The sequence below is a fragment of the Tasmannia lanceolata genome, unplaced genomic scaffold (assembly GCF_043159265.1).
Source record: "Tasmannia lanceolata isolate RefF3 unplaced genomic scaffold, GAP_Taslan_0.1 ptg000004l, whole genome shotgun sequence".
Taxonomy (NCBI): Eukaryota; Viridiplantae; Streptophyta; class Magnoliopsida; order Canellales; family Winteraceae; genus Tasmannia; species Tasmannia lanceolata.
Window position 1 is genome coordinate 8,041,974 of NW_027518681.1, and position 27,455 is coordinate 8,069,428.

Sequence of the window (27,455 nt, forward strand, 5' to 3'; positions counted from 1 at the left end):
AAGTAGGATCTTTTTTACAAAAATACCCCTCATATAATAGCTTCTATTGCAAATAATTCGAGGGTATTTTTGGTATTTATGGAGAAAATTCCGAAAAAATTCCAGATCGTGACTATCCCATGGATTTTTCTTGTGTCCATGATCCTCGCTGTATGCCCAAATCCCGTCCATTAAGGTTCAGATTCTGATGATCCATCAGAGCATCTGGGTCCATTGACGCCCCTACCTTTCACTGCCTGGATTTTTTTTTGATGCTGTATTGGTATTTGGCTAGGTGGTATTTGCTCTTGACTTGTAATTTGAATGTCAAAGGGTTGAGCCTCTAGCTCAATTGGCAGGTGCCTTAGTTCCTCGACCAAGAGGTCGGATGTTCAATTCCTCTTATCTATTGTTTCAAATTTCAGTTTAGGAATGCGTTTTGGACCTTTTGGTCCTCACTGGAACTGAAATTTCAGCTGAAATCTGATGAAGCCATTAAAACTAATATTTTATTTCACACCAAATTTCCGCTGAAATTTTGGAAAAATATTAAATAATTTTTAAAAAATTGAGATTTGTGGTTGATTTTCTTTAAATTTTGGTCGAAATCCGGTAATGTTTTAGGTATTCCCAATTTTGGATTTGGGTCGAAATTTAAAACCATGCTAGTCTAATCCATAGTTAGCAAAACGTGATTCGGCCAAAAAACGGGATGGTAATACGGTACTAATTCAAAAAATCCTAGTAAAAAAATGGAAACACAAGAAAATGAGTTTCGAATTTTGTCATTTGTAAAATATTATGTGGTAAAATTGGAAAGTTGGCCCAAAAAAACATGTTTAAAACGTTTGCCTAAGAAAATGGAGTCATGCCAACTATGGCGTAAGGGCTTACAACAATACGGCAGGGGTACCGCCCTAGGTATTTGATCCAACAGCAGTTTACTTTTTAGCTTTCCAAGGAGCTGCTGTTGGATAAGTGTCACAGGGTGGTACTTCCACGTAGAAAGGCCTAATTGCACCGTATAATTTATCGGTCTTAAGACTCTTATCTGCCCAAAAAGGTTTGGTTGAAGTGCCATTTATTTTGAAAACGGTGTCCCGTTTTAGAAAAGTTTTCCAAACTTGAGGACAAATACGAGGCTCAATAATAAACCCAAACAAAACAAAACAAAGAACCAGAAAACAAAACCCTAGAATCATCTCTCTCTCTCTCGTTATGGTTTAATAGGGTTAGGGTTTAGGGTATCTCTCTTGTGTTCTTCCCTTCTTGTTTCGTGGTTAGGGTATCTCAGAATAGTTTTTTTTGTGTTTTTTTTCTGATTAGGGTTTTACGTATAGGGTTTTTATCTTAGATTAATAGTTTTATCTCAATTTTGTTTGAGCTTCACAATTTGGGATTTTATGCCAGATTATGGTTTTATCTCAGATTAGGATTTTATCTCAAATTAGATTAGAGTTTTACCTCAGATTAGGGTTTTATCGCAGATTAGAGTTATTTTTTATTTTTTGGCTGATTACGGTTTCATCTCAGATTAAAGTTTTTCTTGCAGATGATTTTCTTTCTCACAGAAAAGGGTTTGAGCTTCACAATTTTGTTTTTGGCATATTTAGGGTTTTTGTCAGATGTGATTTGCTGGGGTTTATTTTTTGCAGATTGGTTTTAGAAAGAGGGGCTTTTGATAGATATATACCGTTTGATTTATGTTGAGTGGTTTTTCCTGTTACAAATTTTGATTAATTTATCTTTGTTCATGTCTTGCAGGTTGTTCTATGAAGAAGCTAAACTGCTAAACACCTACTCGGTCTCTTCTCAGGTTATTCTCTCCCACAACCCATCTTTTTTTTTTGTGTGTATTTCTTTCTTAATTCTTCTTGTTTGATGGAATTCGGGGTATTTCTTTCTGTTCATGTTTGTATGTTATGGATGGGCTTTTGTGCATGTTTCTGGATTTGTATCTTGAGAAGTGTTTTCTTTACTAATGTGCAAGTATGTGTGCTTTTGTCTATTCCTTGTGTTAGTATTTGTGATTTGAGGGCAGGTTCTCCCTTTTTTATTTTGCAAGTTTAAGGTTTGCTTGTTACCTGAGTCCATTGCGTGTTGGATTTGGGGCTTGTTACCTCTTGAGTCCATTGTTATCTTGTGAGATTATTGTTACCTTGTAAATATTATTCCAATTTAAGTTGTTGGGCTTCTCTTTCAGGTTTCTATTGAGTCTATGTGCACATTAACATATCTTTCTGTATTTTCTGTTAGTTTCTGTTGGCTTCCTGGCAACGAAACGCTCATCTGACAGGTTTTCATTCAGGTTTCTTTTCTTTTCTTTTCCATTTTTCCACGCCAGATTCCTTCCCTTCCCTTTCCTTTTCTTTCCTGATGATTGAACGGACCCATAGACATTTGGTTGGAATACATTGTTCTAGTGACAGTTGGCTATAAATTTTCCTAAATAATAGCTGTTTCAGTTCCTTCCCAGCTCAGGAAGAAAATGAAATAAATTGGATATTCATTCGGGAAAAGTGTTTTTGGTCGATCGACCATATAACTTATTTGGTCCATTGACCAAAACAAAGTGGGGCCCACAATGTTTGGGTGATGCAGACCATTCATTTGATGGGCCCTGGCATAGATAGCGTTTGCCCAAAAAATCAGCTCAATAGGATCACCCTAACCCTTCGCTTTGTGGAGGTTAAAATGGACGGATATAAACTTCCACAAATCTGTCCATTTTTAACCTCCACAAATCGAAGGGATAGGATGATCCTATGGAGCTGATTCTTTGGGCACACCCTATATATGCCCGGGCCCATCAAATGAATGGTTTGGATAGCCCAAACAATGTGGGCCCACTGTGTTTCTAGCCGACGGACCAGATAAATACAGCCCTATTTATTTTTACTTAGAAAATGTCATTGTACTCTCATATTTCTAAACAACCTGCATCCAAACAGACCCATATATCCAGACTGGAATCATTGGAGTTTTTAAGGAAATGAATCCACACTGGCATTGTTTTCTTTTTATTTGTTATCTCAAACACATGGTCCTAACTTGTACTTTTTGCCTACTAACATATTGTTATATGAAGCACACTGAAAAATTCACCTTTCTGCATTTTTTTTATTATCTCGTACGAATGTCCATCAAGCATAATGCCCTCGTTACCCATCAACCTCAAGACCAATATCATCAAAAGCCAAAATCGACACCATAGTTTGAATTTGAGAATCTGGCTGAAGGCATAACAAGACCGAGATGAGCCATCTTGATTCAGACTAAAGGAGGAAGGAACCTAAGCCCATGGGTGTAGGAATCAATCAATTGTCTCATTGCCCCGATGAATCAGTTACGATAGAGCTAAAGGCAGCTATCGCAATAAATTATGACAATGTGTGCCTCTTTCCGGAGAAGCGTGAATGTAGGTGCGAGAAGGAAGCTTCTGCGACCACATACACTACTTAATGTATCATTGTTGGAACCAACAGCATCATGATAACCATGAGCCCAGCACCATGCACCAAGTCCCTTTGAAATCTATATTGCTCCATGTTGCCCCTGAAATCTGATTGAGGCTAAGGTGGCTCCCAAGGTGAAGATCTGCAGCCTATGCACACGAACGAAACATCATAAATTCACCCCAAGTTTGGACTCCTGGGAAGCTCTCCGATGCTTAAGTCAACAATGTCAATATATACAGAAGCTGAGCACTCAGAAGACCCCCCAAAAGTAAAAGAAGTTTCAAAATCCGTACCTTAGAGCCTTGGTTCCCTTTATATAGGGAATCTTGGCTAGTTGGGAAAGTTGCCTCCTGTGGGACTCTCTCCTGATTGGCTAAGTTTCATGGAATTTTGGGTTTCCAGGTTTATCTATGGGGCTGTGTTTTGGAGATGTAGCTTTTAGCAGTGTTTAAAAACGCGGATTTGACGCGGAACGCGGACAAGAAAAATCCTTGTCAACTCAAGAAAGATCCTTGTCGACTCAGGCGAGTTCCTTGTCGTGTTAAGGAGTTTTTAAACACTGGCTTTTAGAGCATCCACAAGAGCGGTGAAATTATCCCTTTGTCCATGGTGCGTTTGAGTCCACACATGCCACGTGTCCACTCCCAGGTGCTGGTTTTTTTATCCTGAGCACTGCACCTTGTCTAGCAAATTATAACTATCATTAATCTAATTACGAGCAAAATTAAGGCCATGTTCGTTTCAGATTGTGGCAACCGGTGGTGAGGGGCCTGAACCGTTTATTGGCCAAAATTAAACAGTTGGGGCCCTCACCATCAGTTGTCACAATCTGAAACAAACATTTGAGACTGTGCCAACCGATTGTGAGCCCCAAACCTATTGGACTCAAACGTAATTTTGAGTCCAATAATCGGTGAAGGCATTACAATCGGTTGTCAAAATCTCAACGAATAGGGCCAATGGGTGCGTTTGGATTTTCAGAATCGGAAATTAGAATTGGTGTTCTATGCCGATTTAGCCGATTCCAGCGTTTGACTCTTTTATTCTGAAGCCAAACGCCAGAATGGGCTGAATCAGAATAAAAGAGTCATGCCTACAAGTGTCTCCTGCTCGACTCTCTCAATGACCTACTCTTTCTCTCTCGATGAAAGATGACCCTCTCTCTAAGACTCAAGGTACCCTTTCCTCTCCTCTCCACTCCTTGCCCCCCCTATCTTAGATTGGTCCACCCTCTCCCCTCCCTTCCCCTCGCCTCCCATGATTTAGATAGGGTTCTATAATTCATTTTTTTCCTTTGCAAATCTAACAGCATCCCAAGAACACAAGAAACGTTTCTAATAGAAGCTCGTGAGCAACGTCAATATGTGCAGAGGCGTAGTTCCTTTGCATAGAAGGGTAGTTGGTTATTTTAGATAGGGTTCTCTTTTAGCTGATTCCTTTGCACAGAAGCTGCATCTTCTTGCACACATTGTTAACTAGCAACTTCATTGCTTAATATATCTCTTGACTACAAACATTGTTAGAATATGTGAGATGTTGGATTGGGTTGAGGTTCACCGTTGGATCAGCTTGGTGGCAGATTAAGCAAGTGGGGTTAAGCGAGATAACCTAGCTAGATTAAGCAATTAGATTGAATTAGAAATTAGGCTAGATTAGAATGTTCCATTATCATATCTTTCCATAGTTATCTTGATTTCATTCTATGTTTATCATGTATGTGCTCTATACAAGCACGCCTCGTGATTCATTGTAATAATTCAGAAATTAGCGAAACTTCCAAAATTTATTAGACATTGTTTTAGATTATAGAAAATATTTATTGTACCTAAACATTGACTACCGCTTACCCCTTTTCAACTCTCCATTTGCAAGTAGGGATGCAACTCGGCTCGGGTTGAGGCCAACCCAAACTGAGGAACCATTTACTCAACCTGACCCGATTTCCAATCCGACCCGACTCGAGGAACCCTTTTTTTTCCAATCAGTCCCGACCCGACCCGATTTCCACCCTGATGATTTCCAACTCAACCCGACCCGAGGAACCCTTTTTTTAAGTTTATTAAAAAAGAAAAAAATGAGAAAAAAATGTTGGGTTGAACTTGGGGCATGTTGCCAAAGCCCTCAACCTGAACTCGACCCAGGTTGGGAAAACTCAACTCGAACCCGACCCAAACTCAACCCAACCAGACCCGACTTTTTTTTTCCCGGGTTGAACTTGACCCGAGTTGCATCTCTATTTGCAAGCCATTGATTTATGATGTGGCTCAAATCCGGCCGAGCGCAGAGGGGTCTTGACGCACTAGGTTTCGCCTTATGTCCGACTCCTGAGAGAGGGAGGTTGCCTCGACCTGTGACCTGCGCTCACAGACAAAAGGTTAAGGACCATTCGGAGTAGGAACTCGGGGAAACTCTTCGACACTCAAGTCAGACGGAGGCACTAGAATGAGAGCTGAATACATGGGGGTTCCGAGTAGGATATGCACACCTGAGGGGGTGTGAATGGGGGAGGTGGTGCGTTACCTCATGGGCATAGTGGAGGGTTCCCTTTTATGGGCGGAGGTTCTGTGTTCCTGGGCGTGATGTGACGGTGATGTGACACCGTGATAATCGCTGGTGTGGATGCCGTCATTGTCGTGGTATGACAAGCTACAGATGACTAGTCAATGATGTGATGTGACAGATGATATGCGTTATCCCCAGTGGTGGCAGGGAGATGGTGGGATCTTGTACAGCGGGAGTTGGAAAGCACTTAGATCCTCTGGAGAGCATCTGAATTCTGTTCGGTTTGTCACCAGAAGAGGTGTGATGGGACGTTGCGCGATCTCCCAAGTTAGTGGGAGTGAATCAGTAGGTTGTGACGTCATGGAGGGCTCCGAGAGTTTTTTTGCCCAGTCGAGGACGAGTTGTAGGATGTCACTTGGTCGAAGGCCTTTTTCTGGGAGGGTTCCTTATCCACCCGATAATCCGACTCCCTGCTCCGTTGGTGGGAGTTGCTAGGCACACTTGATTATGGTCATTGACGGAGTGGTTCTATCTTGTCTTTACGGATGCTGCCATGTGTCGACATGTAGTTGACCGTTTGATTTTACCCTCAGCATGTAAGCCCTACTTCCTCGAGTCGATTTGAGTCAAGGAAGTAGGTTCTGCTCTCCAAGGGCTCAACGGATGCTTTCCGGGGTAATGGAGCGTCGGAGACTCTTCATCTTCTGGGGCTTATCACGTTGTGAAGTTGGCGGGATTTCCAGTGCATGGAGAGTGGAGGAGGAGTTAATGCGCATGGAGTAAAATCGAACGACCAACCGCATGTCGACATGTGACGACACTCGTAAAGGCAAGACAAAATTACTCGGTCAATCACCACGACTGAGTGCAGGTAGCCACTCCTACCAATGGAGTAGGGAGTCAGATTGCCGGCTGGACAAGGGCCCCTCTGGGCAGAATACCTTCAGCCGAGTGGCATCCTGCGACTCTCTTTCTCAACCGGGCGAATAAACCCCCGGACCCCTCCATGACGTCACAGCCTACTGATCAACTCCCATGAACTTGGGAGATCGCGCAATGTTTCATCACGCCGCCTTTGGTGACAAACCGTACAGGATCCAGATGCTGTCTATAGGATTCAGGTGCTTTCCAACCCCTGTCCTATGAAATTCCGGTATCTCTCTACTGCTATTGGGGACAACTCCTCTCATCTGTCCCATCACATCATCGACTAGTCATCTCCGGCTCGTCACACCACACCAGTGATTATCATCGTGTCACGTCACCGTCACATCGCGCCCAGGAACACGGAATCTCTGCCTATAAAAAAGAATCCTACACTCTGCTCCTGAGTTAATGCGCCACCACTCATTCACACCCCTCAGGTGTGCGTATCCTACTTGGAACCCCCTATATTCGGCTCTCATTTTGGTGCCTCCGTCTAACTTGAGTGTCAAAAGGTTCCCCTAGAGTTTCTAGTCCGGGTGGTCCTTAACCGTTTGTCTCTGAGCTTAGGTCGCAGGTCAGGTAACGTTTCTCCCTTAGGCGCCAGACATAAGGCGGGACCCAGCATGTCGGACCATTCATACTCTCGACCGGATTGAGCCGCATCAATTTAAAAACTATGTTACAATCTTGGTTTTAAATTTCAGCCGAAATAGAAATTTCGGATTTCGGTTGGTACCAAAACCGAAACTACATGAAACTGAAATTTTGGCAAGAGTCCCAAATTTCGGCAACTTTGAAATTTGCTTTTTTCCGAAACTGAAACCGAAATTTAAAACTTTGGTTACAATTGCCAAAAGAATAGCAGAAGTTCCAATAAAAAAATTAAATAAAAATTACAAGCCTCACGGTACATGTTAATTGAGTTAGGAAGCTCCATCGAGTCAATATCTTACAATAGGGACTAACATATCTAGACTAATGGAAGATTGGTCTGCTGCAAAACTAGGTTCGCAGTTCTTATACTTCCGTCGTCATGACTAGCAAAAGTAAAATAAAATAAAGCTTTATTAATTGGGATAATACGAAAAATTTATTGAAAACTTGATCTCATTCTAAAGTCGGTCTAGATGGTACCAAATGTTAGAATTGGAATCATGATTGATTACCTTGATGAATTGTGGTGCTTACCCAAACACTATATTCGGAATCGCTATTCCATTTACAAAGGGGAATTGGAATAGGATTGGAATGTGATACTGATTCCGATTCCTGATTCCTGAAATCCAAACACACCCTAAGATCCGTCACATATATAGGTGTGTTCAGCAACCATTATTTAATGGGATTCTTCCACTTTTTTAGGTGCAGATAATGAGAAAAGCAAAAAGATCCCAAAAACCTCTTTCGGCTAGCCGACCCGAGAAGCCAGTTTTCAGATTTCTCCCATCTATTTCGACAAAAAAAATGAGATTGTTTGGGGCGATTCAGTGTCACTTCCAAAGATTCTTATCAATCCGTTTCCGCCCATTTAATCCGGCAATAATGAGAAGCCTTGCCAAACACTCCATAGATAGCAGATATCTCATATTCTTATCTACTCTTACTGTTCCACTGAACATCTTAAACTTATAGAACAAACTTGTTGAAATATTGCTCATTAATATCAAGGCCTCCAATATTTTGTATTGGCCACATTTGATGGGTAGGTAAGGTTGCAACTTGGGTCGGGTTTTGCCCGACCCACAGACTTGCATCGACCCAACTCGGAAATAACATGGGTTGGGTTTAGAAATCATGGGTCTTGGGTTGGGTTGGTTTTAGGTTGAAAAATCCGATGCCATCTCAGGTCGGGTCGAGATTAAAGAAAAAAACTCGAAGCCCAAAACCCGACCCGACTCTTATATGTGGTCTATGATTTTCTTAAATATCTTTTGAATAACATGCCAAATTATTTTCAAGTGTATTGAGATAATTGTTTTCATGAAGTTAAGGTGATTATATATGTGATGTGAAAAAGTAGTCTCATTTTTAAATTTATTGACTTGACAACTTAAATTTAGAGATTTTTTGTTTTCTAAAATCTTTGAAATTAGTCACTATGGTAAGCTAAACATTAAAAACTCGACTCGACAATCCCGGGTCGGGTCAGGTTTATAAATCTTAGATTTTCGACCCTACTTGACCCGAGATAAGTTCTCAGATAGTGTAGGGTTATGAAAACCCGACCTGCCTGAACCGAGTTGCAACCATAGACAGGTATTTAGATTTTTGGAATTTAAGGGCGTGTTACCATTCTTAGAATGCCATTTTACGTTTTCAACTTAAACATCCAAAACTAAACTAAAATAAAACAAATGAATGTAGTTCGTTATTCACTATTAAAAGACGTTTAATTGGTTATTAGGTCATTTAATTGGTTATTAGGGTTCTTAATTGCAATTATGTGGAGTGACGGGGTGGAAAATCCAGAAAAGTAATTTTTCAGGCTATCTCATCGACTGTTCCTCTTTCTCCTTCAACCCTCAGCAAGCACATACCATCGAGGCGATCATCTGGCTACAACCAAAAAGGTCAGCTCTTTCTGTAAACACCTCGGGGTCCATCCCTTTTTTCCCACGACCCTCTCTCGTTACATCCATTCAATACTCGCATTGTCTTAGCTGTGGAGAAGTAGAAAAGCAACTGAAAAAATGTTTTCACCCACTCAAAGCAGACCCGCTGGAAAATGTGTTGTTTTTCCTTTTTGGGATAACAAAACCCCTCTTTATACGTTTTTTTCCTGTATTAAAAGCATGCATTGCAGGGCATTCGAACTACCTTTTTTTTTTATCGTTAAAACCCCTTTGTTGTACGGTTCAAAAAAAAAAAACCCCCCCTTTGTTGTAACCTTTTCCCCCATTTTCTTTGGATTTCTTGGTTGTTGTATACAAAATTAACCGATGCATTACTGACATGAACAACAAGAAGCATACTTAATTTGTCTGTAAAGAACTCGAAACTCTGAGTTGTAATTGGAAAAACGCTACGGTTATATGCTAGGATTTAGGCTGTATTTTCCATTTCCCTATTTCAAGCCTCAATTTTATCATTTTCTTTCTGAAATGAGCCTTGTTTTTTTTTTTTTTCAACATTAATTGTTTACTTTTGTAGATCTTTTATCACCACATAATCGATTGAAAACAAGAACTAATTTCAAGGTGACAACTGTCTACAATCAAAACTTGGAACAAAGGAAAACACCAAGATGACAACAATCTAGAATCATGACTCAAATGTCCTTTCGGAGAAAGGGAAAGCAAAACATCTAAGGGAACATTTGGCTACCATGAATTGTTTTTCCTGGAAAATTAGCTTAGCCAATGGTGGTGGAGGCTGCGATAGGGATAGATATGAGAGGGTGTGAGTGAGGAGAGGGTAAGAAAAACCAGGAAACAAAAACCTCTACCCAAAATGTGATCGAGTTTTTCCTGGTTTTTAGCCACTTCTCACTCTCTAACCATTCGTGCTCTCTCAAGTCTCTCCCTCTCCCACCCGAGCTACCCCTCTCTCACCACTTGGAGAAACCAATTTATCATGAAAAAAAATTCATTGGTTGCCAGATATGGCCTAAGGGAATACTAATATGCGAATTTGCTATCTAAGGGTCCATGTTATTCTTATAATAACAAGTATTCCATTCTTCTACACCTATGTTTAAGGCTTCTTCTGCTAATAACAAGCCTCAATTTTATCTTTTTTACTTGTCACAATTCCTTTCTTTAACCATTGGAAGCTCTATGTGAAAACCGCCTGAAATAACTATTGTCTCTGTTTCTACTCGGACTGGAAACACCAACAATGGTATTTTGAGTGGACTATATTGGTCATATGATAAAGCCCAACTTGGGTGTTTCTGCTCAACACCTTCACAATGCTCCTTTGGCTGTTTAAACATTTTTAATTGTTGATGAAACCTTCTGCAACTCCTTACTTTTAATTGTTTAAACATAAGCTTTGCTTCTGCTCAGAACAAAAGTTGGTTTACTTATTTTTCTCACTAGGTTTTAGCCAACAAATTTGTTCTGGGATGGACATTATGTAGCTGTTAGGAATGTCGATGAAATTCCAACAAAATCCACTACTTATGTAAAGAAAGTTTCTATTCCAAATGTGAGAAAGAATTCCTCTGTATTGCTTAGATTACTGGTTTAACAAGTAGCGTGATTCATTATGTTGGACTGATACGCCATAGAGGGACTAAATCTGATTGGTTTGATTTAGACATATCCGAAAACATAATAATTTAGAATTCATTTTTTTCGTTGGCTGTTGCTGAACATGATTATTTTGCCAGGAACACTAAAAAAAATGTGTTCTGATTTTTGATTCTAGAACGAGAATCAAGAGAATTGTTGTTGAACACAACCTTAGTGTCCTTCCGGCCATTGAAAGGTGAATCCCCCGGCCTGTTTTCACTGGCTATCGTTCCTCATTGTTTTCTTTGCAATCCAATGACTGGGCTTCAGTGAAGAAGAAACCCTATTAGCGGTTTGAGGACTGGCTGAAGGTGAATTTCGGTGGTCTGCACACACCTTCAAGTAGTTTGCCATTTTTTATTTGCTTGTTTTTCTAATTCTAACTTGCACTGTGTGGTGGACGGGCTTATCATGCACCCTCTCATGTGTTGTGGCAGTTGCATATAGTTGAGGTCTCAGCATGGATTGCGAAGAGAAGAAAACTTTGTCGGAACTGTCCCATAAAGCTTCCCAAATTTTCTCCAATTTCATGACGAGGTAATTCTGAACCCCCCATTTGTAATTCATCTGTTTGATCTGAACCAAGTGCCCCTCTGTGATTGCTACCATATCAACGGTCTCGATCACACGTCTTGTGTGCACTGGGTCATATGATCATTTTTGTTCATCAATACAAGATCATCTTGGTAGTTGAACTCTTCATGCTTCGCGCACTTTTCCCTTTTTTCTTTTGTTTATTGGCTATTTATTATTGTTAAATGATTCACATTATGATGCAAAGCTCATCTATCCATCGATACCATCGTTTCGATCGTTTATCTTAATTGTCAACCCAAATGCCCCCTACCTTGGTATCACCCAATACTTAAAAATTTGCTCTGATCAGGCAATCTTAACCATCCAATAAATTGTCCTTTTGGCTTTTGAATGTGGACCATTTTCCTGTCTTTCCATGGATTGAATTGTTAGGATTGTTAATCAAGGTGGAGCTTGCCACATTGACTGTCTTGATAGATCAAGATGGGCCCCACATTACCACATAATTTTTTTCTTCTATATTCTTCTATATGCTATTACACTAGCACATCAAGTTTCAATTTCTTTTAAGTTTTGAAAGATCTAGGAAATTGCACCAGACCTAAACCTCTATCTTATATACTGGAATGACTTTCTAAGCTCCATGACCCATGGTTTATGAGATTCGTTCGATTGAACATCTACTTCATACCATTTGACCTTATTACCTGGGCATCTTTTTCATTTGTTGTTTTTTCCCCTCAGAAACAATTTATAGTTTGTTTCTTAAGTCCCTTAACTAATATGCTGCCCTCTTTGTTATAGAGTTACAAAATTTGAGGAGCTGGTGGCAATTGGAAGTAGGTTGCTTGTTGGGTTTCATCATGAGCTAGGTGAGTGCTATTAGTATCAGTTTCTTTTTCCACATTATACATGTTATAGACTTATAGTATGGGATTTTTTCTGACTTTGCTAGTCCTCCTTCCACATGCATTTTTTTTTTGGATTGATTGTTGTATTTAATACTCGAAAAAATGTTAATGGTGAGATTGAGAACATATCAGCACTCTTTATATCCTTTTTAGTTCTCAATATACCCTGGAAGAGTTGGTAATAGATGTCAATTTGTCCATTAAAAAAAAAGTTGTCAACTCGAAAATTTTACTTTTGAGTTTTGACCATCAATGCATGATACATCATACATGTTTAATGTTTTTGATGTTGAGAGCTATTCATCATCTCTTTTTTATGATGTTGAGAGCTATTCATCATCTCTTTTGGGACTTTTGTCTCTAAGATTGTAAGCAGATGGAACCTTGTTGTGATCTTTGATATACTCGTTTCCAACATACAATGACATTTACACATTTTCTTTAAAATGTACAAGGTGAAGTGAAAGCTGAATTGCCCATCATGTTTCTTGTTGTTGTTGTTTTTTAAATGATGTTTCGTGTTGTTCTAGAGCTTGATTTTTCTATCATGAAAATAATCTATGAGTTAATGAGGTTGTCTTTTGATGCAGACTCACTCCGGAGGCCTCCACTATATAAGATGTCTAAAGTGGTTGAGGGAATTATTGAAGCTAATCAATCTGAAAGAATGAAGGCATATGTTGATGCTGGTTGTAAACATGTTCACGTTGCTGTCCAAAATATGAGCAAGTGTAAGGATTGCTTTGTCTGAATTATTTTCTAGTAACATGGTATCAAACCTTTTCCAACGACACTATGTTCACTAAAAAATAATTATTATATAAAAATAAAATATCTAATACTTAAATTTTTTTTGAAGAGATGATTGTCTTATTCACAGAGAAAGAAACTCGTTGGCTGATGGTTCTACAAACTTTGATATATCATGTAATAATTTAATCACTTGGCACCATATGCCTAATCGTGACAGTGATTTTTATTTAGCGTTTAACTATTTAGGCCTTAATTTTTTTTCAGGTCAGTATAATTGGGACCTTCTAATTCATCTTTTTTTACTTTCTTCTGTTTGATTTTTAAATAATTTTTCACTTGTTCGAAAGAAAAAGAAAAAAAGATTGACCTTCAAAGATAGGCTCTCAATTAGACGTTTCTTTGTCTACTTTATATCCATTCATATTATCTTCTTCAAATCCTTCCACATCATATATCATATGTAGTCACTTGCCATCATATGCCTAATTGATAGTGATTCTTGTAGACTGAGATCATATATAATTTTCTCGAACTTGTTTTTTTACAAGAGATTTTAAAGTCATTAAATGTCTTGATGAAAAGTCTAGTGCTGCATCCATCACCCTAGCCATCTCTATATTTTCTGAGTTTAAATCGAATGATAATCTGTCATCTGCCTCATCACCAAATCCTTAAAAACACATTGATTCGGGAAGAAGGTAACACTACAATCCAGATTTTTCCGTAATGCAACTGATAGATCTTGATGAGTATTAATATTAGAAACATTAAAATCATTAGAAAAGGAAAGATTATGAGCAACATTGACGGTTCTCTACTAACAATTTAGGATAAAGAACCGTAATCAAGCTAAGGCTTATTGTTACCAGTGCAAATATAATATTATTGGAACGAAGAGGACATGGCAGTTGTACTGTTTGAAGCTTTTGAACCTGTTATATCGGTAGGATTGGAGGGATGAGAGATGGAGGAGGTGTTGACAACTTGACATAATTAGCAGAAGAATGAGCATATGCATTAAGTACCTGAGTGCAAAAAAGGGGAAGCAGAGGTGGTAGTAGTGACATCTAACTGAGACATGATGCGTTAAAGCCTCTCAAGATCCTCTAAAGGAATTGATACCACTTCCTTGGGAAGGTTACAACTTTGAGAGCCAATGGTAGTACAGGTATCTGTGACATTGTGAGCAACAACTGTTTTACGATGATTAAACTTTGTCGATCAACCTTCTAAATTCCAACGGAAATCCCAATATGCATGATGTGGTAGGACAAAAGGATTTGGATCTGGGATTCATCAAGAGAATTCTCTGTGAAGTCTTTCTATCTTCATCTAGTGGCCTGTCCCGTGTCTTCCAAAGTTCCAAGGTAGCTAAGGTATGGACTATCCAGGCTCCTCCTAGAGTTTGCACTTTTGGTTAGGCAGCTACCCTTAACGATTCAAAAGATCGACTTTCTGCGCAAGAGGAAGATGATCATCATCGACCATTGCTCTATGTGCTTAGAGGCGGGGGAATCGGTGGATCACTTATTCATTCATTGTAAAGTCTCTAGAGAGATTTGGAGTAAAATACATCGTAGGCTTGGCATGACTTGTTTGTTCCCTGTAAGCCGTGTTGCATGGATTCGGATTCGTGTGTCAGGATTCGACATGGATTCGAGGTGTCGGATTCGGCAAACCCCAAAAAGTAGGATTCAGATTCGGTAATTTCTAAATAATAATAATATATATATATATATATATATATATATATATATATATATATATATATATATATAGAGAGAGAGAGAGAGAGAGAGAGAGAGAGAGAGAGAGAGAGAGAGAGAACGGTTCCTACACACGTGTAGATAAGTTATCTACACACTAGCTTAAAATACAGTGGGGGCCACATTATTTGGGTGATCCAAACCATTCATTTTTAAGGCCCTCTCATAGATAGGGTGTGCCCAAAAAATCAGCTCCATAGGTCATCCTAACCCTTCGATTTTTGGAGGTTAAAAATGGACTAATTTGTGAAGGTTTAAAGACATCCATTTTACCTCCACAAATCGTAGGGTTGGGATGATCCTATGGATCTGATTTTTTGTAGACGCCCTATCTATGTGAGGGCCTTTAAAATGGATGGCTTGGATCACCCAAACAATGTGGGCCCCCACTCTATTTTAAGCTAGTGTGTAGAGAACTCTCTACACATATGTGTAGGAACCGTTTTCTCATATATATATATATATATATATATATATATATATATATATATATATTCATGAAAAAATTGAGGGTGGAGGGTTGAGGTGTTAGAGTTTTTATTAAGAGTCTCGAAGAAGGAGAAAGGGGGTCGATCCTCTAGGGTTTTTATTAAAAGAGTATGGTTTGTGCTTTCATATAAAAAAAATTAAGAAGAAAACAAACTTAAAAGGGAAAATATATAGGATTCGCATTCTAAAAGAGGCAACAATAAGTCGGATTCGCCTGAAAAAAGGGATTCGTGCGGGACACGGCTACGACAAGAATTCGGGTGTGTCCCATGTGAATCCAAGTCCGATTCGGGTGCGGAGACGTGTCGACACGGATTTGGCGTAGGGGGGCAAAGAATCCATGCACCAGCCTGCAAGTCTCATTGATCTTCTCTTGGGATGGTCTAGGGTGCCGTGGGAGAAAAAAAGGAAATATTTTGTTGAACGTGGCCTTCCTTACGATGATATGGGTGATATGGAAAGAAAGGAACACTAGAGTGTTCAAAGCAAGGAAGTAGGAATCTTCCCCTGCATTGAGGAATTGCGATTCCGAATCGGGAATCTCGACGCTTTCGCAAAAAGTGGGAATCGCGCGTCCCCAAAATGGGAGCGCGCTTTTCCGTCAGTTCCCATCGTTTTAATTTTATGAGAATCACAGAAATGAGAAACAAGCTTCCCCGTCTCGCTTCCCCTGACCCTTCACGCTTCTTGCTTTCCGCTTCCCGCTCTAGCAAACCTTGGTTCAAAGGGGTTTCTAAAAGCACTGCCTTCTTGTTTATCAAAGTGATTGCTCTGACAATCTCTTGGGTCAAGTCTATCCCTTGCTTCAGTTTTGTTTCGGCCTTTGACCTTTGGGAAGGGTGGAAAGAAGTGTGTTATAATGTGGAGATTAAGCAAAAAATTGTGCAAGAGTGGCCCCCCCACTCCTGGATTCTTGAAGCTCAACTTTGATGGCTCTAGTTTCGGGAATGTGTGTCAAGCCCGCATTGGAGGTCTCTTGAGGAACGAGCTCGGGGAGGTGATTTAGGCCTTTGCGGGTCTTGTAGGGGTGGCGGATGCCAATGAGGCTGAGGTGAGAGCAATTTACGAAGGATTAAAGTGGTTAGATAGAGATTATCTGGATAACGTGGTAATAGAAGGGGATTCCTTGAACTTACCAAGTTATCCGGTGGCTTAATGGTGCTAAAAGACACCCTTGGAGATTCGACCGGTTGTTTGATGAAATGCGAGATCGGATGAGCTCTTCTTCTCGTCTTTCAACATATTCGGTGATCCGTTAACGAGGCGACATACAATCTGGCTTATCATGGAGTCTCTTTGGAAGCGCTAACATTGTTTGACTCGCTTCCGCCTTGATTCTCTCCTTCATATCTCTATTTTGCTCTTTCTTTGTCTATTTTACGAAGGATTAAAGTGGTTAGATAGAGATTATCTGGATAACGTGGTAATAGAAGGGGATTCCTTGAACTTACCAAGTTATCCGGTGGCTTAATGGTGCTAAAAGACACCCTTGGAGATTCGACCGGTTGTTTGATGAAATGCGAGATCGGATGAGCTCTTCTTCTCGTCTTTCAACATATTCGGTGATCCGTTAACGAGGCGACATACAATCTGGCTTATCATGGAGTCTCTTTGGAAGCGCTAACATTGTTTGACTCGCTTCCGCCTTGATTCTCTCCTTCATATCTCTATTTTGCTCTTTCTTTGTCTATTTTGCTCTTTTTTGTCTATTTTCCTCTTTTTTTGTATCGATACCATTAAAAAAAAAGTATTTCTGGATCTCCTACATTGATCACACTTGAGTTTGTCTCTATCTTCTCACATTCTAGTTTCCTTTGAATTGTTTTTTTACCTCCAATCTCCTCCCTCTACTTATTAACACACATGTCAGTTCTATTAGTAATCACATGCTACTTTCCCATAGCACTTTTATGAATCTCTTCAATTTGGATGTAAGAATATACAATATTGAGAGTAGGAAGTTAATCTTAACAAAGAATCTGTATTTGTGCTAACTTGAAATTTACATCCAACCCTCCAAGCATTGAAAAATAGGCTGGTGTTCAACATGCTTCTTGATCTGCTCTCCATCTTTAGCACTTTACCATTCAAATGTTTGATAGTGGTCTAATTCCTCCCACATACTTCTCAGGACAACAAAGTCGTTGGCCAATGTTTTCTCCCCACAAGTTAAATGATAGTTTGCTGAAGTTGGTGCACTCTGGCAACATTGTTCTGCTGTGAATAAGTTTGAGCAATCAAGTCCCAAATTTGTTTGGCTGTATTCAAGAAAAAAAAATCCCCTGTTGATCCGGGGTTGCCTCCCATCGATCATAGCACGGATATGAAAAGTCTGCTGGTTATTTTACTTGTTTATTAAGATATCCCATCTTACATCAACCAACCATAGAGTTCTTGGCAGATTGAGTTATCCCAGGTAATTAGTCTCATAACCTTAACAATAGTAATCTGCAAGCTTGGGTTGCCACTTGCCACTGGATGCCCATGACAGACCCACCACTGGGAGTACCTATAACAACACCATGGTTTCTTGTAACAACGGATGTATTGGGGTTTTGGTTGGTTTTTGACATCCTAAGGTAACAACAAGTCTCACTGTGGCTGTTAAGACACTACGCCAAGCAGGATACTCTCCAATGCTATGCTTTGAATGCTAAAAGATACATCATAGAACTTAAATATAATACAACATCAACTACCATTCTATTTGTCAATCATCAGCGATCCAAAACATGCAGACATTGGTGTGTGGGCTTTTTTTTTTTTTTTTTTTGGGGGGGGGTGTGTGTGTTAAAGCTGAAGTAGGAGAATAGATGGCAATTGGTTTTGACTGTTCAACTGCTTACATCAACTGTATGGTCAGATGAAGAAACTCCATATCCAAAGGAGAGCCTTGGTTGTCGATCATTGGCTTTGATGCCAAGCTGAATGATAGGTCCAAAAAAGATAGGGAAGATAAGAGAAGAAGAAATAAGAGAGAAGGGCGAGAGAGTGGGGGAGAGTAAAATGTGAGAATGTTTCTACTGTGATCCCTAATGATTTATTATATTAATTAGAAAAATACTAAATTGGTGGGGATATCTCTAATATCATTGCGGCACTTGGGTTGCTTTTGCTGGCTCTGGTCATTTTCTTATACCATTTAGAAGTACTCATTTTGTAAAGAATTTTCCTTTTGCTTATCTCTATTTGTTCTTCTTGTACTTTTGGTTGTGAAAGATTGTTTTCTTTGTTTTGTTAAGTTGTGGAATGTCTACTATATACCTTTGCTTAAAGCTTTTGATGGCAGTTGAAAATCATTAATTTATATCCTACATAATTAGTATCATAGCCTTATCGTTGCCTTTTTTTTTTGGCACCTTATCGTTGCTTCTTGAAACATCAAATTGTTTTGCACTAGATGGTAATCGAAACCTAGTTTCATGTCTTGACTTCTTGCACCTTTTGTTTGTAGAGGTATTGGTGCTCTCTTTAATTGGATTGTCTTCATTTAATCATATTAATTCATGTCCCCTGGGTGGGATCTTCTGGTTTTGAGTATGATTTTTTTTTTTGTTTAAATATAATAATTGACTCTATTATTTTTAATGAAACATGCATGCAAAAGTACTTGCTTACCAACAAGGACTTCGAGACCATTTGGGTAAAGGTGACTCTCATCCCATCTTTCTTAGTATGGATTCTCTAGTATCTATTGATGTTTCTTCAATAAATTTTATTTTCATCATTTGTTATCGGAATATCGTGGATTTTGTGCTTAATTATTTCATTCTTTTCATATTGCTTATTGATATTAGAAAGTAAGCAGCCCGTGAGAATAGCATGTAACCAGGAAAAAAGTGAATATGGATAATAGCATTCATCTTAGGTTGACCTTTTCATTTCACAATTTGGTTGTCTTTGCCTTCTAGTTATTGGAGAAGTGACCGATGCAATAAATTATTGTATATAATGTCTTGACATTATTTTTGTTGGCAGAGGCACATGAGGTGAGGTGAAGCCTCACGAATTTTCTTATTTTTAAATACAGTAATGAAAATCTTGAGAAAAAAACAAGAAAATTAAGAAAATAGGAAATAAATTATTACACAATCTAGAAAAACACTTCCTTTATTTCCAACAAAATATCATCATCCGATATTGGTGGATCGTATATATTGGGAAATGATAAATGCACCCCTTTTCATCACATGGGACACCCAGCTGCATTGTACATGGCAATCAGGTCACTTCATTCCTTCAAATGTGAAGTACATCAGCCCCTTTGCACTCATAGATACACAGTAGTTGGGTGTCCCAAGTAATGACAAGAGGCGCATTTATCATTTCCCTATATATTCTGATGAGAAATTTATATCATCCATTTCTTGCCAAAATATATATGATCCACCAATATCGGATCAATGATTACTATACTTCATGAAAAATGGTTTTCGGGATTTCTCATTCACCGCATTTGAGAATGCAAGGGGAGAATGGTTGCCAAACACAACCTAACTTACTGCATTAAATGTACCCCAGTTCCATTACAAAATGCCCTCTAATTCCTCTCACAACTTGAAACATTTGCTTCATTTTGGGCATTAAGATGGCTTCCTTGGGATGCTAGGTAGTGAGGAATCAGATATTCATTATTGTTGTTCATGAGATAGAAGCTTTAGGTCTTTTCAAGTGCACCCAGTGTATGGTAGTTCAATCTTGGATGCTTTTCTGTGCATTTGGGAGTAAATAACACTGATCGCCCACCAAACTCTCCGGTGTTCATTTTAAAGTGGCAACCTCCGTGATGCTCCTAGATGATCAGGATTGGTAATCAATGATCATCTGATCATCGGACGACTCAGCCACATGCTGGCTGCTGGATATTGAGTTTTGAAACAGGAACATAGGGAAAGATTCCCTGTTTGGATATAGGCTGTTGTCCTGGTGGGTATGCTATTGTGCTTGTACCCTACATGCGCCACTAGCTAAATTATTATGATCAATGGCATTCAGCAGACGAGTAGTGGAAGCCAGCTTCAATGGATTCAAATGATATTTTGTGAGATTTTGCATTGAATTGGTCAGCCACGTTTGCTTTCGGCCTGCCATGTCCTTAGGGAAGTAAATGTGGTGGCTGCCTTCTTGCCAATCATGGTGTAAAGATGACAAATCATACGGAGTGGGTTGATGTTCCCTAACCAAGTCATATGTGTATTCTTTTTTCTATTTCATCTCTTGTTTAGGCCTTAATTGAACCACTTGCACAGATTGGTTTACAAAAGCACGTATTAAGATGCATGAATTTACATAAATTTTACCGAGTTGTGCAAAGAATCTGCTAAGTGGACAAAATTTTACTAATGCTTTCAATAAATAATGTGGGCATCTGTTAACTGTTGACACACCAAATGGAGCTGCACATGCCCGTACACCAAATGCCCACACATGACACACCAAATGGAGCTGCACATGCCCTTACCTTCACAGGACTTTTTTGCACATTTATGGCTCATTTTGATTCATGAATAGTATGTTGCAGGGCAATTCTTAGTTTTGCTCTTACTTGTTTAGCTAAAAATCACTAGAGAGATGAATTTTACAAATTGTGGACCTTGGGTCGCTAAAAGGTGGATTCTGACTAGTTTTCTTAGATTTAACGCCTTTCTGTCTATAAACTTGAATTAAGATTTCAATATTTGTAACTGTCAACTTGATGTGACTAGTCTGTCTTGGACTTGTGTTATTATCCTCAAATTATCCGTCTTCTTTTTTATTGCAGTGAAAGCGCTGCTTGATGAGCTTGAATGCCTAATGGAGGGTGTAGTTGATGTAGTGTCGGCTGTAAATAAAATTATATCACAGTTTGATTTATTGGTACATGAGGCAGATTGTTTTGAAAAGGTTAGTGTTCAATTATATTATTCTCTACATTCATGTTATCCTAATTTCATATAAGCATTATTTGTTCTTTTCCTTATCTTTTTCACTAATCAATTTATTCACGTGCAAATTCTCTCATCGGTTATGGAGAAAAAATGGTGGCTTAGTATTAAAAACAAAGTTAAGGGAAAATGTTGATAGTTACAAATTCCTATTGTTATGGAAGACGACAAGATTAAAAATCAATGGTATCACTCAATCATAAGATACGCATGCTTACATGAAGGGATGACTAACGGTATTTGAACTATAATTAATACTTGGGAATTTGAGATGTTATTGATATATTTTCATTTTTATGAGTATAGAGGTTTCATTGATGAAGGAAAAATAATGAAGAGCGATGAAAAAAAAACAATGTACAAAAGGAGCATATGATAGCTGATGCATGAAGACTAACAAATTACTTCCCTCGTTACTAATCTACCGAAGCATCAGCCTTGCACATAACAACAAACGATGTGTCTAAACTGCTAACCAGTTCCTTTAATGTTCTGGCATCAGATTCCTAAACCCTCTAAAATGGATAGAACCTCCAGAGTCTTTAACTCTTAATGGTTAAGCCAGTTTAATTACTTTGCTATGGTTCTGATGTAAATCTTTGAATACATCCTTCCAATTCCGATGCAAATCTTGTTTTTTCATACCCTTAAACATGAAACCTATTGAATTGCCTGAACTTCAATCCTTTCTTCAATCTTCTATATAGGGACTGCTTTGTCATTGAAAATCCTACTCTTGCTTTCTTTCCATATGCTCCAACAGGCGATGAGGGTTAATAGAAAATATGGTATTGATCGAGGTTTTAAATTTCGAGGTGCTCTGAGAAAAAAGATGCGACAAAAAAGCTCCCTCCCTAGGGCTTCCGCCTAAGGAGGGAGGTGTTTTCTCCCCCTCTCCCTCTCCCTCTATCTCTCTCGTCTCCCTCTCTCTCTGTTGCTCGTCCCCCCCCCCCCCCCCCCCCCCCTCTATCTCTCTCTTTTTGGAATCTGGCCCTCTCGTCTCTCCCCATTGCTGCTTTTTGAGTCTCGCCCTCTTGTTCTCGTCTCTCCCATTGTTGGCAAAAGATGAGCTGCGGAGGCTGAATCGGGATCCCTGGAGGCCAGATTTGGAGCATGGCTTTTTCATGGTGGCTAGATGTAAGGCTGTGGAGGCAGGATCTGGAGCCGTGGAGGCTGGATTAGGAGCCGTGGAGGCCGGATCTGAAGCCGTTGAGGCTGGATCTGGAGCCGGAAAAACCGTGGAGGTTGCCGGAGGTCATGAAAGGCAGTGGGGTGCTGGACTTGAAGCCGTGGAAGGCCAGCTATAGGCGCTGCGAGGCCGTAGATGCCATGGATTATCGGAGCCGAAGGGCATGAGGGATATGGGAGGTTGTAGATCGACGGATTTAGCAATGGGGTGTTTGGGTTTGACTGTAGGAAGTTGTGGTCTTCGGAATCAAGATCGTGGGTGGCCTGAGGACGGGTGTGATGGCTAGTGGAGGCTAGATCTGGAACATGGCTCTTTTGTGGTGGCTAGATCTAGGGCTGTGGAGGCAGGATCAGGGGCCGTGGAGGCCGAATTTGAAGCCATGGAGGCCGTGAAGCTAGATCTGACGCAGAGGAAAACCGTGGAGGTTGCCGGAGGCCATGAAAGGTCGTGGGGTGCTGGACCTGGAGCCGTGGAAGGCCAACTATAGCTTGATGATGATGGTGATGGCTGAAACTCCCCTCACGGAATTGACTTTTGTGGAATAAACGTAGAAGGGATTGGAGGATGACCTGTCGGATTTTGGTGGTGGTACAAGGTGGAGGCCGCTGGCGATCCGACGGTGTTGAGTCGGCTATCGTGCATGTTTAGGGGCGCACAATAGCTCTTGCCCTTCAAGCGGGATTTTTGAAAATCGAATTCGGAATGTGGTGGAGAAGTCTGTGTGACGTGGCAGGTCACAGTTTTGACTTTGTGGGCCCCACAATAGGGCATTTTTCTTGGATTCGTTACAATGAAGGCTTGGGTAATGTAAGGGGTAGTATGAGGAGTAATGGGCTTTTCTTTTGGGCCAAGGAGAATGCTCCTAGGCAATTCATACTATGTATTTGGTGGAACTACTGGTCCCCATTGTAAATTTTGCTATTACGAATATATTTGTCAATTTTCCAAAAAAAAAAAAATGGTTTTAAATTTCGATTGAAATCTCGGTCAATACCGAAATTGAAATCGATGTTAATCGAAACGTTACCGAAATTTCGTTTTCCTGAAATTTCGGTCCGAAATTTAAGGGCCCGTTTGGATACCTGATATTTTGTATTTGGATTTGGAATTGAGTTTTGAATACAAAATGAATAGATCCGCCAGCTCATGTAGAGAGAGAGGGAGAGAGAGAGAGAGAGAGAGAGAGAGAGAGAGAGAGGGAAGGGGGTACTTCCTAGTGCAGGGGAGAGGTTGAGGAGCAAAGAGGGTGAAGGAAACTGCCAGGTCTGTGGATTTCCAATTACTTATTCCCACAGCATATTTGAAAATCTGATTTTTTTCACTGTCAGTCGCTGATTTGGAAATCGAAGGGTTTGATCCGGATCCAAATCACAACACAAAATGGGCTGAAATCCAAATCAAAATCTTCTCGGCATCCAAACGGGCCCTAAGGGATTTCGCCAAAAAATCTGGAATTTATTCGTTATTTAATATCTTCCCAAAATTTCAGCCGAAATTATCAAAATTTCAGGCGGGATAAAATAATACTTTTTTGATTTCGTGGGATTTCGAACGAAATTTCGGCAAAAATTTAACCGAAATTTAAAACCTTGGTATTGATACATCGAAGAAATTGAAAAAAAAGAAAAGAAGATAGAAAATTAACATGAATTTATAACCATTTGAAAAAAAATTACCATGAATTTATATGTAACTTTCATCTGCAGGTTAAGGTACTGGGGAATATTGGTGAAGCTCTCTTATATTTGCAGCAGTCGTCGGGCTGTTGCATGTTTGCTTGGTCCACTTTGCATTTAATTCCATATCTGCTTTTATTTCTGTGCTTGGAGAAACTTGAAGCCGTGAAGGCCAGTCGGGCTGTTGCATGTTTGCTTGGTCCACTTTGCATTTAATTCCATATCTGCTTTTATTTCTGTGCTTGGAGAAACTTGAAGCCGTGAAGGGCCTTCATTTTAATGAGCGATTAGAAAGGGAATTTGCAGGGTCTTTGTCAATAGTCAAGATGTGGAGCTGCTTATACACTTCTTTCTTCGATTATTGTGATAGATTCAAACCAGAACATGGAAATGATAGACTAGTACGACAAATGTTTTAGAGTGTGCATGGCCCACACCAAAAGGGACTTGCACTAGAACAACCCATGGCAGTTGTCTTTGGTGCTCTAACAGGGCATGTGCTGATTATAATGGTTATAACTAGCTGCTCATTATTTTGTCATTTGTCAGTACACTATATCTGATTAAATGCCTGCTCTATACTGTCCACAGTACCACATATTTAAGGGTACTGGGTCCTGTAGGGCATCCTGGGTACAATTTGACGAAACCAGGAATCCAGGATTTTGAGAGAAGCGATTTTGGTACTTGGAACATATATGTGGCAGCTGATTCTCCTGCATGTGGCTTATCTACTGTTGCTTGCATGAATATAGTAGTCCATTCCATTAGAGTCTCTTAACATAGGTCTTCCAAGCCAAGTACAGATATGCGTTTGCATATTCACCAGCTATCCATACACATGCAGGGTACCATTTGGCAAACTCATGGATATGTGTCCTACAATGATACATGCAAGTATGGTGTATATGATGTAGTTGCAAGTAGTTATTGTAGGACTTTGCTTTTTAGATTTGTGGGTGTTAGTTATTGATTATATGTCATGTAAGTGGGTTATGGAAGTGGGCAAATGGGTTAGTGATGTGGCACACCTTTGTGTTTGTATTTAAGTTCTTTAATTTAATGAAATGAGAGAAGAAGAGAAAATTATAGCAAACAAGGGAAACTTTGTTTAGGAGAGTCATGGTACCTCTCGATTTGAACCACTAGGAGGTCCGGTTGCCTCGAATCAACCTCTCTCCCCCTCTTTTTCTATTTTCCGTTTGTTTAATTCCGTTACGGCCAATTAGGCACGTAACATACAATCAACTGGACATTAGGGCCAAATTGCGGTATCTGGATTCAAGAGTAACCTGCAATAGTGACCATAGGAAGTGGGATTCCATTTTGCAGTATCCAAAGGTCCTTAGATTCTTATTAAATCCTTAAACCTCCCTCTTTATGCTCTGCAGTTCGTGGTTTCGAGTTCAAAAATCTGTTTTAGGAATGACATAAATAAATTGAAACCTCAGTTGTAAGTTGTTAATTGTTTGCCCTGGAATGTCATGGACATTGGTTGTTTGTTTTTTGTCTGTGACATAAAACTAGTGGGGATTTGGAATTACCACATCTATCTTTGAAACAATTTGTGAGAAGCAAACTAGAATTTTGGATGTCATTTCCTTTGTTGCAAACCCTTGTTTTCCAGCTTACAGTTGAAAATAATCTTGGCAGTTGGCACCTTTCGATAATGCAATCTACAACCTTCGCTGGTCGGTTGGCACAATGCTGCAAAGCAAACTCCATCAAGGGCTGTCATTTTCCATCAAGTCCTCCCTCGGTAAAAGTGGAGTCTCGTGCTAGAAGAACAGAAGAAATTGGAAAAAGACCATAATATCTGGACTGAGTGGACAGAACATAACCTTTCAGTGTTCCGTTTTTTTTAATTTTTTTTAATAATAAGCTTTTAGTGTTCTGTTGAACAGAGAAGTTTGCTTCTGTGCTTGTGGGGGTCATTAGAAGTACTCATTATGATTTTCTCATTGGAATTTGTTACCTCTACTCTTCCTCCTAATGTTTTCACTGCAATGTTCTTCTATTAGTTTTAAAATTGTTTTATTTTTATATTTACTTGGAAACTCATTGCCAAAACTCTATTTTTAGCAGGGGGAAGCCGAAACGAGCCGTCTTCAGTGCCAAAAAATTTCAGACTATGCTGTTATGATGAGGATCATCTATAGCATGTTTAAGCTTGATTGTTCTATGCAGGTAGTGTTTACAACTCTTTTTCTACTTCTAAAGCCTTTTTTACATTAACTTGTCATTTGCTAATAATAAACATTAACCCATGGCAGGAAAAGATTATCTTGTCATTAAAAGAAAATTCACCTCCGGATGAACTGGAAAGCTATTGCTTAATGTGGGATTTGCGGCCCTTCGTAAATGAAGGCATCATGCATCAAGCCTGGAGATTTATTCCATGACAGTCTTAAATTTAGCATCACCACAGGCAGCAATTCTCTTAGTAAAAGATAAAGAATTCCCAGATTTATCGGTTACTACCCAACCCCACACACACACACACACAACAATTGCTTGCATATAATTACAATTTGGTGTTTTCCACCTCATTACAACCATTTGATATAATCAGTAAAAGGTCACTGGGAATGAATAAAAGAAAGAAATATGAAGGCTCTTAATAGGAAAGGAAATTTTCGGTAGAGTATCTACACGCATGCTTGCTTCTCTCCAATATGTGAAAACTTACTTTCAATACATGAATGTATGATGATATTTCTTTATTTTAGCTACAGTATTTTTAGCTTTCGAAGGGTATTAGAATTTCCCATTGATAAGCTGCCAAAAGAAAAGAAACATGATTTATGTTGAGTTTGATAACAGATTGAATCTCAACATGTATAGTTTTTAGCTCGAGTAGCCCAATAAATGAGATGCGACTTTGAATCATTGAGAATGCTTCCGAGTATAATTCCCGTATATCATCATCAGAGGCCGATCTATAGAGGTTTCTTTAAGGTGCAGCCCCTCTAGACCGTGGGTGGGGGGGCTTAGGATCATCCTATTTAAATGCAGAGTGAAATCAATGATCAGGGTTTGATAAAAGAAATAGTGATCTAGGGATTTGCCCCAAAATTCTCTATTTGGAGGCCTTGATCTAACGGAAATG

General features: G+C 39.5%; 1 protein-coding gene across 18 annotated transcripts; it reads left to right on the forward strand.

The window, feature by feature from the left end:
• Nucleotides 1-923: 923 nt before the first annotated feature.
• On the forward strand, nt 924-27,094 carry LOC143876208 (FAD-binding protein). Of its 18 annotated transcripts, XM_077377913.1 has the most exons (12): nt 1,049-1,223; nt 1,744-1,795; nt 2,236-2,287; nt 9,291-9,436; nt 11,238-11,412; nt 11,539-11,638; nt 12,443-12,510; nt 13,140-13,280; nt 19,165-19,206; nt 21,319-21,440; nt 26,429-26,533; nt 26,620-27,094. In XM_077377913.1, the coding sequence occupies exons 6-12, from the start codon at nt 11,562-11,564 to the stop codon at nt 26,746-26,748; spliced, it is 684 nt and encodes a 227-aa protein (XP_077234028.1). In that variant the 5' UTR covers nt 1,049-1,223; nt 1,744-1,795; nt 2,236-2,287; nt 9,291-9,436; nt 11,238-11,412; nt 11,539-11,561; the 3' UTR covers nt 26,749-27,094. The 18 variants fall into 18 exon arrangements, with proteins under 18 accessions (XP_077234030.1, XP_077234034.1, XP_077234036.1 ...); XM_077377915.1 differs by lacking the exons at nt 1,049-1,223; nt 2,236-2,287 and adding an exon at nt 924-1,042; XM_077377920.1 differs by lacking the exon at nt 9,291-9,436.
• Nucleotides 27,095-27,455: the final 361 nt, after the last annotated feature.